This window comes from Stegodyphus dumicola, chromosome 2, assembly GCF_044657685.1.
Source record: "Stegodyphus dumicola isolate Sdum_Otavi_A_Nest chromosome 2, ASM4465768v1".
Taxonomy (NCBI): Eukaryota; Metazoa; Arthropoda; class Arachnida; order Araneae; family Eresidae; genus Stegodyphus; species Stegodyphus dumicola.
This window is the reverse complement of record NC_140769.1, coordinates 289,918,900-289,936,522: the sequence shown is the minus strand read 5'-3', so window position 1 is coordinate 289,936,522 and position 17,623 is coordinate 289,918,900. Positions and strand designations below refer to the sequence as shown.

The window sequence follows — 17,623 nt, the reverse complement described above, 5'->3', positions numbered from 1 at the left end:
CTTTAAAGTTATTTTTCGATTCAGATAAAAGTTAACCAGTGCATTATTTTTGAAATCTTCAGTTAGAGTTCGATCACAGGAAACTTCTATCAATTTTTCTTTTTCTTCACGAGATTTTTGAATTTAATAGTTTAAAATACTTTTTCTTTGCGTACCATCTATGTTTCTCTTGCGTACCACCGGTTAGAGCACCTGATTTAAACTATTAAAAATTTTGATTAATTAATGAATGCTGCCTTCTTTACTGGCAAATAAGGAAATAAATTAGAACTTATTTTGGTTTTAATAATCTTGATAGCTCAATAAATCTTGAAGTGTAAAATAAAAAAAATGGGAGAAGAAAAAATTTTAGAAGAAAAAAATTAGGTTTGGGAAGAAAAATGAAAAGGAAATTTAAAGTTATTTTCAATGGAAAAGATAAAAGTAAAGTTCTATTTTTGAAAAAAACAAAAGAAAAAAATTGAACTTGCGAAAAAAAATCTTAACTTTTGCAAAATAAATAAATTGTAAATTTAAAAACTCTTCTTACTTCCTTGTACGAAGTAAAAAGGAAGTGAAGGAAAAAAGGAAATTCCGGGTAATCGCGAAAATTTTCAGGCAGCATATTTCAACGAAAATATCCCATTTTGACCTCTTTCAAATGCAATTTAACGATGTATTTCCGTGATATCTGTATGTAAGGACAGAATAAAACACTCCAAAAAAATTATAAAACTGCTTTAAAACCTCCAAAAAAATTATAAAACTGCTTTAAAATGAATTCTGAAGAGAATTTTTCGTGTCGTCTCTACAAACGTATGTACGTATCTCGCATAACTCAAAATCGAGTAGCCTCAGAACGTTGAAATTTTGTATATAGGACTGCTATAACATGTAGATGTTCATCTCATATTTTGGTTGCAATCGGCCTCTCCAAACGTATATAAATATATTTATATATATGTCCACTCTGTTACCCGGCTCATTGATCTCAGTTTCTTTACTCTTATATGTTTGTAAATTGTACATTTTTTGCTTTAAAAATGATTGAATTATGTTGTTCTTATCTTCCGGTTAAGGTTTTTATGCCTTTAGTAAATCTGTATACAATATTTTTAGAATTATCAACAATTTTAAAATTGTTTAAGTGCCGCTAAGCCTAATAATGTTTTTGATGGCGGCTATTGCTCTTGTTTACATTTGAAACAGCAAGATAGCGGATTTGTTGCCAATGTAGAGAAACTTAGCTTCGCAACAACAAAGATAACGCCTTCATTTATTATTGCCAATTAAATCATACTTAATCCATTTTGGAATTTTTTCGAGGAAATAAGTGTTTAAGATTTACTTCGTAATTTTTAATACAGATATTTTGAGTTTTTATGTATGTTTGCCTTGTCGCGAAGTGAAAACTGAATTAATTGAATGAGAAATAGTCAATCGTCTGTGAAAAACTGTTTCTTTTTTGTTTTCTTTGCTTAATTTCTTTTATACATAGTTCTAGCTTTATTGTAGTATTTGAATAGAACATGTGGGAACGATTAGATAATTCTTTAAATGATATAAATTTTGTGCATTCTGAGTTATAATATGAACGAAATATAATACTGTTAAATAAACCTAGCGCCAGAGTGTCGCTATGGTAAACAAAGTGAATTTTAAAGAATGCATTTATTCTATTGTGGTTTATGCGCTGTCGGCGAAGTAGGTTTAATTCAATCTAATAAGTTTAAATGAAATGCAAGAAAAAATGCGCATAATTTAATATTCCGTACAAGGAAGTCATCACGTACAAGGAAGTACACATCAGATTTTTTTTTAAAACAAAAAGCGAAGATAAAAAGTTAAACTTCAAAAATAACTTTAATTTTTGTCATTAAAGTAAAAATGTGAAAAGGAAAAAATATGTAAAATTTTAAAAATGAAAAGAATGTAAGAAATAAGTTTACTTATGAGTTTTAGATAACAAAAACACATTTACTTCGAATAAAACTGTATGTACGAACCGAAACTGCCACGGATATATCACAGATATATTTAGTTAGCACAGGTACAAACATATTACACTACGCTTTCTTCTATATCGCTCTCTTTCACTGTCTGAAGTGGCCCGACAGTTGATTCTTGTCTTTTGAGCTCAGAAACTTGAGCATGCAAACTTGTGGTAAAAAAGGTTTGTTAACCATTCCTTCAAAGACTCCTTTGAGAGGTCAAACTTGTCTGCAGACCACGACCTCTTCCATTAAGGATTTTTTTTCTTTTTTTTTTTTTTTCTTTTTTTTAAATTTTCTCAAGTTTTCAACCTGCTTCCTCTTTGCATAAATAAGACGTTTGTACGCATCGTCTGCAGCTGTCAGTGATGCTACTTTGATATTAGGTTTGTAATTACTAGAAAGTCTTCTTGGTGCTTCAGAAGAGTCAAAACCATTCATCTGAACTCTCCAGGATGTCTGGGTTTGAATCATCAAAGGCCATATTAAAACCCCATTCATTCCCATCCCATGGTTCTGACTGCGAAGCGTCGCGTGTTGCAACGACAGCCGATGGATTTAGACGTTTTGGTATGCGGGGACTGTCTTGTGATATCCAAAGAAATACGATTTTCCAGGAACAGAGTCGTTAGGTAAAGGTACGCCGTCGTCTACAGAGCGGTAGATTTGAGCTGGAGTCGTCCGATGGGAGAATTCTGTTTTGGGACTTTGTCTTCTATTTTCTGATTCACGTATATTGAAAAGCGGAGGTGGAACTATCATTCCGCGAGCTACGTTCCGTCTCTTACCAGATGATGGATCGTGGCTAATTAGCCAATAGGTCTTCATTTCCGCTTTGCCCTGAAAATGAAATTTATTTTAAAGAAAATTTAATTTAAAGATAAAACACAAAGAATGCTACGAGAACTCGGAATGTAACGAACTAATAAATAAAATAGAATAAATTTTACATAAGAATTGAAAAAAAAAAAAAAATCTGAAAGGTTTCGGATTTTAAATTACGTTGAAAGGGGCGTTTTTCTAATATTTTGTGTTACCTTTATTTATCATGTTCTTCGCACTTAAATCATAAAATTCAGTTCAACAGCAATATCGCAAAATAATTTTAAAATGAGCATATCTTTAGAATTTTCGATACACAGTCTCGCGCGTTGAAGATAAAAATGTTCTTTTTGTACAACGATGCCATTGCTCGCTTTGAAACCCTCGAGTTTGTTAATCAAAAATATTTTGTAAAAAAACGTTTTACAAAATATGAAGTCGATAATAAAACAAATTCCAAATTTGGACTTCCACATGCCCATATTCGTTGGAGGATTACGTTATTCAAAATTGGACGGCTCTAGGTAACGTTGTTTATCACAATGCGAGAAATGCATTATTTAATTTCTTTAAGTATAATACAGGGCTCTAATATTTCGTGGCAAGAATTTAAAAAGTGAAACAGCGCTTTTAGTGAATCGACACAAAATGCCGAAAAGAAATTAATAATCCTTCTGTGCAAATTCTTCCTTTGGACTAATAATAAATCAGTTTCTATAATTGACTTGATTATCTTAGAACAGTAGACTGCGGTTCATATTATCGAGGTTAATGATATAATTCGGATGTTGTTATAGAATCGCCCAAGTCCTGCTCGTTAACACAGAAAATACTTCGTTTGTTGTGATCAACAGGTCGGTGACCGTGATCAAAGTGTGGAATATATTTTTTAAATTGAAATAAAATCGCTAAAAATATGAGCAAACAGATTATAAAATTTGTCAAGTGCCAGAAAAATGTCGCTTAGGAAGCGGTCAATCATTTAAGATTGGGCCAAAACAAAAAATCTGAGTTTGATATAGATTTTCAATTTGTTCTGCGATGTTTCTATCTGACTTTTTAAAGTATTTTAATCGGGCACGAGAAAGTTATGATAATGTCTGTTTTCTCGATTTCTGGAAAGCAAAAGAGTAAAATTACGTTTACAGCTAATACAGTAGTCAATTACAATTTCCGACGTAGCTTTCTTTAAAAATATGTTTCGTTCTGCATTGCACTGGAATGTAAACCAATTTAATTAGAATTCTACTAAAAACATCTAACTAAATACAAAATCTGTAACAATACACTTACGCCAAACTAAGATTGCATTTTCTGCCTAATTTTACATTGGCATGTTCTATTCAAGTGAGGAATGCTCTCTGAATATTAAGAGAACGTTTACTGTCACGGGATACGGAATCGGTCAAGTGATTTCAAGAAATATTATGCGCCGTTCATAAATAAACTTTTGCATTAAACTTTGAAAATACGATTAAATACATTATGAACGGTTCCGAAGCAAACTTCTGCATTTCCTAATTAAAATTCTTTGAAACTTCCTGTTTACATGTTTCTTGTTTAATCTAATTAAATTAGCTTATTTTAGTGCTATTTTGAAGCTCATTTTAATGTTAGTAAAATAGGGTGGACAAACATTACTGCATTGCAATTGTAATAATTTATTTTATTAAGAACTTTATTGGAATAGCAGACGATGCTTTATACAGTAAAAACTTAACAGCAAAGTACATTTTCTCAAGGTATACGAATTATGTAGTTAGTTATAAAAATTTCTTCAGAGGTTCATAAAATTTAACGAAAAAACTATCACAGACTTTGGGATGATTCGGCCGATTTCACTACACGAAGTCACGTTTGCACTACGCACAATGACCCACGATATGACTCAGAAAACTCCTACTGAATTAATTTTAGGAAGAAAGTCTATAGACCTTTTTTTACTTCCTTGTACGAAGTAAAAAGGAAGTATTGTAATCGCGAAAAGTTTCAGGCAGCATATTTCAACGAAAATATCCATTTTGACCACTATCGAATGCAATTTAACGATGTTTTTGCGTGACATCTGTTCGTAAGGACAGAATAAAAGACTCTTTTCCTTCAAAAAAATTATAAAACTGCTTTAAAATGAATTCTGAAGAGAATTTTTCGTGGCGTCTCTACAAACGTATGTACGTATCTCGCATAACTCAAAAATGAGTAGCCTCAGAAAGTTGAAATTTTGTATATAGGACTGCTATAACATGTAGATGTGCACCTCGTATTTTGGTTGCAATCGGCCGCACCAAACGTATATAAATATATTTATATATATATATATCCACTCTATTACCTGGCTCAGTGATCTCAGTTTCTTTACTCTTATATGTTTGTAAATTGTACATTTTTTGATTTAAAAATGATTGAATTATGTTGTTTTTATCTTCCGGTTAAGGATTTTATGCCTTTAGTAAATTTGTGTGCAATATTTTTAGAATTATGAGCAATTTTAAAGTTGTTTAATTGCCGGTAAGCCTGTTTTTAATGGCTGCCATTGATGTTTATATTTGAAACGGGAGACTAGTGGATTTGTTGCCAATCTAGAGAAACTTAGTTTCGCAACAACAAAGATAGCGCATTCATTTATTATTGCCAATTAAATCATGCTTAATTCTTTCTGGAATTTTTTCGAGGAAATAAGCGTTTGAGATTTACTTCGTAATTTTTAATATAGATATTTTGAGTTTTTATGTATTTTTGCCTTCTCGCGAAGTGAGAACTGAATTAATTAAATGAGAAATATTCAATCGTCTGTGGAAAACTGTTTTTTTTTGTTTTGTTTGCTTAATTTCTTTTATACATAGTTCTAGCTTTATTATAGTATTTGAATAGAACATGTGGCAACGATTAGATAATTCTTTAAATGATATACATTATGTGCATTCTGAGTTATAATATGAATGAAATATAATTCTGTTAAGTAAACCTAGCGCCAGAGTGTCGCTATGGTAAACAAAGTGAATTTTAAAGAATGCATTTGTTCTATTGTGGTTTATGCGCTGTCGGCGAAGTAGGTTTAATTCAATCTAATAAGTTTAAATAAAATACGTATAATTTAATATTCCGTACAAGGAAGTCATGTGGTGTACACATCAGATTTCTTATATCATAAAAACTTAAAACAATTTTCATTAAAAATTGTAAAATACAAAAAAAAAAAAAAAAAAAAAAAAAAAAAAAACGTAAAATACCAAAATGCAATTAAAAAAACGGTTTGAAAAAACAATTTTTACAATTAAAATTATAGTAGCTAAGCAAAAATAAGCCACCACACATGAAGATAAATTTTTCGTTGCACAAAACTGAAAGTTTACTTTGGTCCCAGCTGGAAGAAAGGCACCCAATTTGGTGTGCAAACTGACTTAACTAACTATTCTACTAAGAGTTTCAAATGTAAACAAATGGTCGCTTTATTAGTTCTCCAAGTTTTAGTTTGTTGATAATTCTACAACAATTGCGTTCAGATTAACTAAAGGCATAAAAACCTTAACTTGAAGTTATTCATTTTTAAAACAAAAAATGCGATACACTATTTTTCGTGCAAAAGTGTGCCTGCTCCCGAGTTTCACATGTCAGATATCAAAAATGAATCCATTAAATCTTCTGATTTCGTAGGAAGTAAGTAAAAGTACAATTATGATAAAAGGGGAAGGGAAGGAAATTTTAAAATTGAGACAGAACGTAGTAAAAAGTAAGTATCGTATTAGCAAAAAATTTCAGGCATCATATTTCAACGCAAATATCCATTTTCACCGCTATCGAATCCAATTTAACGATGTTTCTGCGTGACATCTGTACGTAAGGAGTCTCCCCCCAAAATTTAAAAACTTATTTAAAATGAGTTCTGAAGAGAATTTTTCGTTGCGTCTGTGCGAACGTATGTACGTACGTATCTCGCATAACTCAGAAACGAGTAGCCTCAGAACGTTAAAATTTTGTATATAGGACTGCTATAAAATGTAGATGTGCACCTCGTATTTTGGTTGCAATCGGCTGCACCAAAAGTATATAAATATATGTATATATATATATCCACTCTGTTACTCGGCTCAGTGATCTCGGTTTCTTTATTCTTACATGTTTGTAAATTGTGCATTTTTTGCTTTAAAATATCGCTGTTGTTTTAAAAACAGATGTTCGATTTAAAAAATCGTTGTCGCAAAAACTGTTTTAAAATTTTTTGCTTTAGTAAATCTGTATACAATATTTTTAGAATTATCAACAATTTAAAAGGTGTTTAAGTGTCGCTAAGCCTAATAATTTTTTTCATGGCGGCCATTGCTTGTTTACATTTGAAAGAGCAGAATAGTAGATTTGTTGCCAATCTAGAGAAAGTAAGCTTTGCAATAACGCCTTCTTTTACTATTGCGAATTAAATCATGTTCATTCTGGAAATCATGAAATCATTCATGAAATCATTCTGGAATTTATTCGAGGAAATAAGTGTTTAAGATTTACTTCAGAATTTTCAATACAGGCATCTTGAGTTTTAATGTATTTTTGCCTTGTCGCGAAGTGAGAACTGAATTAATTGAATAAGAAATACTCGATCGTCTGTGAAAAGTTGTTTCTTTTTTGTTGTTGTTCTTTGCTTAATTTCTTTTATACATCGTTTTAGATTTATTATAGTATTTGAATGGGGCAACGATTAGATAATTCTTAAGATGATATAAATTTTGTGTATTCTGAGTTAAAAAATGAAAGAAATGTAACGCTGTTAAGTGAACCTACGGCCAGAGTGTCGCTATGGTAAACAAATATAGTGAATTTTAAAGAGTGCATTTATTCTGTTGTGGTTCACGCGATATCGACAAAGTAGATTTAATTCAATCCAATAATTTTAAATGAAATGCAAGAAAAAATGGGTATAATTTAATATTCTGTACAGGGAAGTCATGTGATGTCACAACAGATATTTTTATTTAATACATTAAGTGTCAAAATTTATCGTTTAATCTTAGAAAATCGTTTCAATATTAGGTATCAAAAATATTGAATCAATTAAAATAATTACTGTGTAATCGACATATTATACATACAACAATTAGAACAAAACAATTAGAAGTTAAAAAAAGCTTTTTGTGTAGTTTTTAACCGTTTATGAGACATATTAGATCTTCCGCGTGATGTTTATTATATCATCTGGCCCACCAGCGGCCGAGCGGTAAAGTCGCTGAACACTGGTAGTTCGGTTCGAGGTTCGAGCCCCGCGAACGGGCTGGCTGCATGGGTGTTTTCGTGGTTTTCCTCATGTGTAACGTGTATACGAGCCAGTTTCCCTTAGAAAGTCCTCCACGAAGGCACCCCCCTTTAGGCAGATAACACACTGCTTTGCCGTAACTAAATACACCACTTATTATATCATCTGTAATATACATTGTATATATACATTGTAACATCCACATATTATACACATTGTAATATCTGTAATAAATTCTCACACACTCTCACACGCTCTCACACACTCTCACACACTCTCACACACTCTCACACTCTCACACACTCTCACACTCTCACACACTCTCTCACACTCTCTCACACTCTCTCACACTCACACACACTCACACACACTCTCACACATTCTCACACACTCTCACACACACCCTCACACACTCTCACACACTCAAACATCACCATCACACACTCAAACATCACCATCACACACTCACACTCACACACACTCACACTCACACACACACACCCTCACACACTCACACCCTCACCCTCACACACACATACTCACACACTCATCCTCACACACACATCCTCACACACACTCACACACACTCACACACTCTCACACGCACTCAATCACACTCACACACTCACAAACACACACTCCCACACACTCCCACACACACCCTCACACACTCTCACACACACACTCACACACACTCACACATACTCACACATACTCACACACTCTCACACTCTCTCACATTCTCACACTCTCATTCTCACACACCCACACACACACCCTCACTCAAACTCTCACACACTCTCACACATTCTCACACACACACCCTCACACACACACAATCTCACACACACTCTCACACTCTCTCGCACACTCACACACTCTCACAAACTCACACACTCTCACAAACTCACACACTCTCACAAACTCACACACACTCGCACACCCTCACACATACACCCTCACACACACACTCTCTCACCCACCCACCCTCACACACACCATCACACACTCTCACACACACACTAACACACACACACTCTCACACACCCTCACACCCTCACACAAACTCTCACACACCCTCACTCACTCTCACACACTCACACACCCTCAAACACACTCACACACACCCTCACACACACACCCTCACTCAAAATCACACACTCTCACACACACTCACTCACACTCACAAACTCTCAGACACCCTCACACACACACCCGCACACACACACCCGCACCCACACTCCCTCACCCACACACCCTCACACACACACCCTCACTCACACACTCACACACTCATAAACTCTCACACACACTCACACACCCTCACACACACAACCTCTCACACACCCTCACACCCTCTCACACACACTCACACACACACTCTCACACTTTCTCACACACTCTCACCCACCCACCCTCACACACACCATCACACACTCTCTCACACACACAGTCACACACACACTCTCACACACCCTCACTCAAACTCTCAGATACACTCACACACTCTCACACACACTCACACACACTCACAGACACTCACACACTCTCAAACACTCTCACACACACCCTCACACACACTCCCTCACCCACACTCCCTCACCCACACACCCTCACCCACACACCCTCACTCACACACCCTCACTCAAAATCACTCACTCACACACACACACACACTCACAACTCACACACACACCCTCACACACACACCCCCTCAGACACACTCCCTCACCCACACTCTCTCACCCACACTCCCTCACCCACACTCCCTCACCCACACACCCTCACTCACACACTCACACAAACTCACACTCTCACACACACTCACACACCCTCACACTCACAACCTCTCACACACACCCTCACACCCTCTCACACACACTCTCACACACACTCACACGCACCCTCACACAACACCCTCACACACACCCACTCACACCCCCACACACTCTCACACACCCTCACACGCACACCCTCACACATACACCCTCACACATACCCTCACACATCCTCACCCACACACCCTTACACACACACACACACCCTCACTCACACACTCACACACTCACACACACTTCAACTCTCGCACACACTCTCACACACTCACACACTCACACACATTTCAACTCTCGCACACACTCTCACACACACACACTCCCTCACCCACACACCCTCACCCACACACTCTCACACAACCTCACACACACACCCTCACTCAAACTCACACACTCTCACACACACACCCTCACACAACACCCTCACACACACTCCCTCACCCACACACCCTCACTCAAACTCTCCGACACACTCACACACTCTCACGCACCCTCACACACACACCCTCACACAAACTCTCACACTCTCACACACCCTTACACACTCAGAAACTCACACACTCTCTCACACCCTCACACATCCTCACACACACATCCTTACACACCTTCACACACCCTCACACACACTCACACACACTCACACTCTCAAACACTCTCACACACACTCCCTCACCCACACTCCCTCACCCACCCACACACTCTCACACACACACCCTCACTCAAAATCACACAATCTCACACACACTCTCAAACACTCTCACACACACACCCCCTCACACACACTCCCTCACCCACACACCCACACACCCACACACCCTCCCTCACCCACACACCCACACACACTCACACACACTCACACACACTCACACACACTCACACACTCTCACACACACTCACACACACTCACACACCCTCACATTCACACCCTCTCACACACCCTCACACACACTCTCACACACATTCACACATACACCCTCACCCACACACCCTCACTCAAACTCTCTGACACACTCACACACTCTCACACACCCTCACACACACACCCTCACTCAAACTCTCACACTCTCACACACCCTCACACACTCAGAAACTCACACACTCTCTCACACCCTCACACATCCTCACACACACATCCTCACACACCCTCTCACACACACTCATACACTCTCACTCTCACACACTTACACACTCTCACACACACTCACACACACTCACACACATTCACACACTCTCACACACCTCACACACACCCTCACACACCTCACACACACACCCTCACACACCCTCACACACACTCACACATACTCACACACACTCTCACACACACCCTCACACACTCTCCCTCACCCACACTCCCTCACCCACACACCCTCACACACACACCCCCTCACCCACACTCCCTCACCCACACTCCCTCACCCACACACCCTCACCCACACACCCTCACCCACACACTCTCACACAACCTCACACACACACACCCTCACTCAAACTCACACACTCTCACCCTCAACACCCTCACACACACACTCTCACACACACCCTCACACACACACCCTCACACACACACACTCACACACTCACTCACACATACTCACACACTCTCACACTCTCTCACGCTCTCACACACACTCTCACACTCTCTCGCACACTTACACACACTCACACACTCTCACAAACTCACACACACACCCTCACACACACACACACCTTCACATATACACCCTCACACACACCCTCAACACACACTCTCTCACCCACCCACCCTCACACACACCATCACACATTCTCACACACCCTCACACCCTCACACAAACTCTCACACACCCTCACTCACTCTCACACACACACTCACACACACACACTCTCACACACCCTCACTCAAACTCTCACACACACTCACACACTCTCACACACTCTCACACACACTCACACACTCTCACACACACCCTCACACACACTCCCTCACCCACACACCCTCACACTCACACACACTCACACACACTCACACACTCTCACACACACTCACACACTCTCACACACACTCACACACCCTCACACCCTCTCACACACCCTCACACCCTCTCACACACACACCCTCACACATCCTCACACAACACCTTCACACACCCGCTCACACACACTCATACACTCTCACTCTCACACACTCTCACACACACTCACACACACCCTCAAACACACACACCCTCACACACACCCTCAAACACACACACCCTCACACACACTCACACACACACCCTCACACACACACCCTCACACACACCCTCACATGCTCACACACACTCACACACTCTCAAACACACTCACACACACCCTCACACTCTCACACACACACCCTCACACAGACACACACACACTCACACCAACACCCTCACACACATCCTCACCCACACACCCTCACACACTCTCACTCTTACACACACCCTCTCAGACACCCTCACACACTCTCTCACACACACACCCTCACTCAAACTCTCACACACACACCCTCACACAATCCCTCACCCACACACTCTCACACCCTCACTCACACACCCTCACACACACACTCTCACAAACACTCACACACTCTCACACACCCTCACACACTCTCGCACACACCCACACACTCTCAAACACTATCACACACACCCTCACACACACACCCTCACAGACACTCCCTCACCCACACACACACCCTCACAGACACACCTACACCCAAACACTCACTCACACATACTCACACTCTCTCACACTCCCACATACACTCTCACACACACTCACACTCCCACACACACTCACACATTATCACACACTCTCAAACATTCTCACACATCCTCACAGACACACCCTCACACACACTCACACACTCTCACACACACTCTCACACACACTCTCACATACACTCACACACACCCTCACACACACCCTCACACATCCTCACACACTCGCACACTCTCACAAACGCACATCCACACACTTTCACTTTCACACACACTTTCACACACCCTCTCACACCCTCACACACACACACACTCTCACACTCTCTCAAACACACTCACACACCCTCACACACACACAATCTCACACACATTCTCACACACTCACACTCTCACATACTCACACACACCCTCACACACACACCCTCACTCACACACCCTCACAGTCACACACACACACACACACACTTACTCACTCACACATACTCACACACTCTCACACTCTCACCCTCAACACCCTCACACACACACCCTCACACACTCACACACACACACACACCCTCACAGACACACTCACACATTCTCACACACTCTCACACACACACACACACACACACACACAAACTCACACACTCACCCTCACACACAATCTCACACACTCTCACAGTCACCCTCACACACACCCTCACACACTCATACACTCTCACTCTCACACTCTTTCACACCCTCACACACACACCCTCACACACACACAACCTCACAAACACACCCTCACACACTCACACACTCTCACACTCACACACCCTCACACACACACCCTCACACACACAACCTCACACACACACCCTCACACACTCACACACCCTCACACACACCCTCACTCACACACTTTCACACTCCCTCACACACCCTCCCTCACACACATTCACACACTCTCACACACCCTCACACACCTCACACACACACCCTCACACACAAACTCACACACACTCACACTCTCAAACACTCTCTCACACACACATCCTCACACACACCCTCACAGTCACACACACACACCCTCACACCCTCACAGACACACCCTCACACCCTCACCCACACACTCTCACACACACACCCCCACTCAATCTCACAAATTCTCAAACACTCTCACACACACGCACATACACTCAAACACACTCACGTACTCTCACACACAGACACACACTCTCACTCACACCCTCCCACACTCACACACACTCTCACACACACCCTCACACACGCACACACTCACACACACCCTCACACACACTCACATACTCTCAAACACACTCACACCCTCACGCACACTCTCACATGCACCCTCACTCAAACTCTCACACACACTCACAAACTCTCACACACTCCCTCACCCACACACTCTCACACACACACACCCTCACACACACACTCACACACACACTCACACACACACCCACATACACACCCTCACAGACACACCCACACACACACTCCCTCACCCACACACTCTCACACAATCACACACACACCCTCACCCTCACACACTCACACACTCACACACCCTCACACACACCCTCACACACACACACCCTCACACAACCTCACACACCCACTCTCACACACACACCCTCACACACACATCCTCACTCAAACTCTCACACACCCTCACACACACACTCTCAAACACTCTCTCACACCCTCACACACCCTCCTCACATCCTCACACAACACCCTCACACACACACCCTCACTCACACTCACACACACCATCACAGTCACACACACACACTTACTCACACACACCCTCACACACTTTCACACTCCCTCACACACCCTCACACACACACTCTCACTCACACTCACACTCTCAAACACTCTCTCACACACACCCTCACAGTCACACACTCTCACACACTTTCACACTCCCTCACACACCCTCACACACACATTCTCACACACACGTACTCACTCACTCTCACACTCTCACCCTCAACACCCTCACACACACACACACACACACGCTCACACACACACTCAGGCATACTCACACACTCTCACTCACCCTCACACACAATCTCACACACTCTCATACACTCACACACACACCATCACACACTCACACACCCTCACACACACTCCCTCACACACACACCCTCACACCCTCACACACAAACTCTCACACATACACCCTCACACACACACCCTCACTCAAACTCTCGGACACACTCACACACTCTCACACACCCTCACACACCCTCACACATCCTCACACACATATCCTCACACACACTCATACACTCTCACTCTCACACACTTACACACTCTCACACACACACCCACCCTCACACACACCCACACACACCCTCACAAACACATCCTCACACACACACACTCACCCTCACACACACTCACACACTCTCACACACACCCTCACACACACACTCACACACTCCCTCACCCACACACTCTCACACACACACACCCTCAAACACACAACTTCACACACACACACCCTCACACACTCTACACACTCTCACATACACTCACACACACCCTCTCACAGTCACACACACACTCATTCACACATACTCACACTCTCTCACACTCCCACACACACTCTCACACACACTCACACATTCTCACACACACACACACCCTCACAGACACACATCCGCACCCTCACACACACATCCTCACTCAAACTCTCACACACCCTCACACACACTCCCTCACCCACACACCCTCACACACACCCCCTCACACACTCTCACTTACTCTCACACACAGACACACACCCTCACACACACACCCTCACTCAAACTCTCTCACACACTCTCACACACATTCACACACTCTCACACACACCCTCACACACACACACTCACACTCTCACACACCCTCAAATACTCTCAAACACACTCCCTCACACGCTCACACACACTCACATACTCTCAAACACACTCCCTCACACACTCACACACACACACCCTCACACTCACACACACAGTCTCACACTTTATCACACACACTCACACACTCTCACACACCCTCACACGCACACCCTCACACATACACCCTCACACATACCCTCACACACCCTCACCCACACACCCTTACACACTCACACACACCCTCACTCACACACTCTCACACACTCACACACACTTCAACTCTCGCACACACTCTCACACACACACACTCCCTCACCCACACACCCTCACCCACACACTCTCACACAACCTCACACACACACACCCTCACTCACACACCCTCACAGTCACACACACACACACACTTACTCACTCACACATACTCACACACTCTCACACTCTCACCCTCAACACCCTCACACACACACCCTCACACACTCTCTCACACACACACCCTCACAGACACACTCACACATTCTCACACACTCTCACACACACACACACACACACACACACACACAAACTCACACACTCACCCTCACACACAATCTCACACACTCTCACTCAAACTCTCACACACCCTCACACACTCAGAAACTCACACACTCTCTCACACCCTCACACATCCTCACACACATCCTCACACACCCTCAAACACACACACCCTCAAACACACACACCCTCACACACACACACCCTCACACACACTCACACACACCCTCACACACGCTCACACACACTCACACACTCTCACACACACCCTCACACACTCCCACACTCACAGACACACACACACTCACACACACACCCTCACTCAAACTCTCACACTCTCACACACTCTCACACACCCTCACAGACACCCTCACACACACATACTCACCCTCACACACCCTCACACACACCCTCACACACACTCACACACACCCTCACGCTCACACACACTCACACACTCTCACACACTCTCAAACACTATCGCACACACACCCTCACACACACACCCTCACACACACACCCTCACACACTCTCACATACACTCACACACACCCTCTCACAGTCACACAGACACTCACTCACACTCCCACACACCCTCTCACAGTCACAGACACTCACTCACACTCCCACACACACTCTCACACACACTCACATATTCTCACACACACACCCTCACCCACACACCCTCACACACACTCACACATGCACTCACACACACATCCTCACTCAAACTCTCACACAACCTCACACACACACCCTCACACACTCTCACTCTTACACACTCACACACACCCTCACACACACACCCTCACACAAACTCTCACACACCCTCACACACACACCCTCACAGACACTCCCTCACCCACACACTCTCACACACACACACATACACTCAAACACACTCACTTACTCTCACACACAGACACACACTCACACACACACCCTCACACACACACACACACACACCCTCACACACACTCACATACTCTCAAACACACTCTCACACACACCCTCACACACTCACACACACTCTCACACGCACCCTCACTCAAACTCTCACACACACTCACACACACCCTCACACACACACACCCTCACACACACTCACACACTCCCTCACACACACACACTCACCCACACACTCTCACACACACTCACACACACTCACCCTCACACACACACCCTCACAGACACACCCACACACACACTCCCTCACCCACACACTCTCACACTCACACACTCTCACACAATCACACACACACCCTCACAGACACACCCTCATACACACACCCTCACACCCTCACACACACTCATACACCCTCACTCTCACACCCTCACACACACTCACACACACCCTCACACACACATCCTCACTCAAACTCTCACACACCCTCACACACACTCCCTCACCCACACACTCTCACAGACACACATCCACACACTCACACACACACCCTTATTCAAACTCTCACACACACACCCTCACACACACATCCTCACTCAAACTCTCACACACCCTCACACACACTCCCTCACCCACACACCCTCACAGACACTCCCTCACACACACACTCTCACACACACACCCTCACTCAATCTCAGACACTCTCAAACACTC

General features: G+C 42.4%; 1 protein-coding gene across 9 annotated transcripts in view; it reads right to left on the bottom strand.

Moving 5' to 3' along the window:
* The window catches only part of LOC146999030 (transcription factor unc-3-like), a 95,546-nt gene that overhangs the window by 10,409 nt on the left and 67,514 nt on the right, over positions 1–17,623 (bottom strand). For 6 of the 9 annotated variants that reach the window (XR_015039920.1, XR_015039919.1, XR_015039918.1 and 3 more), the window contains exon 3: positions 1,923–2,810. The exons of 2 other annotated variants lie outside the window; for them this stretch is intronic. Coding sequence is in view for 1 of the 7 variants with exons in the window: in XM_085812268.1 (XP_085668394.1) it covers positions 2,795–2,810 (16 nt within the window). In the remaining 6 variants the exon portion in view is untranslated. Of the gene's footprint in view, positions 1–1,922; positions 2,811–17,623 lie in introns of those variants that run through there. One more of the 9 variants, XR_015039917.1, reaches the window with a different exon arrangement.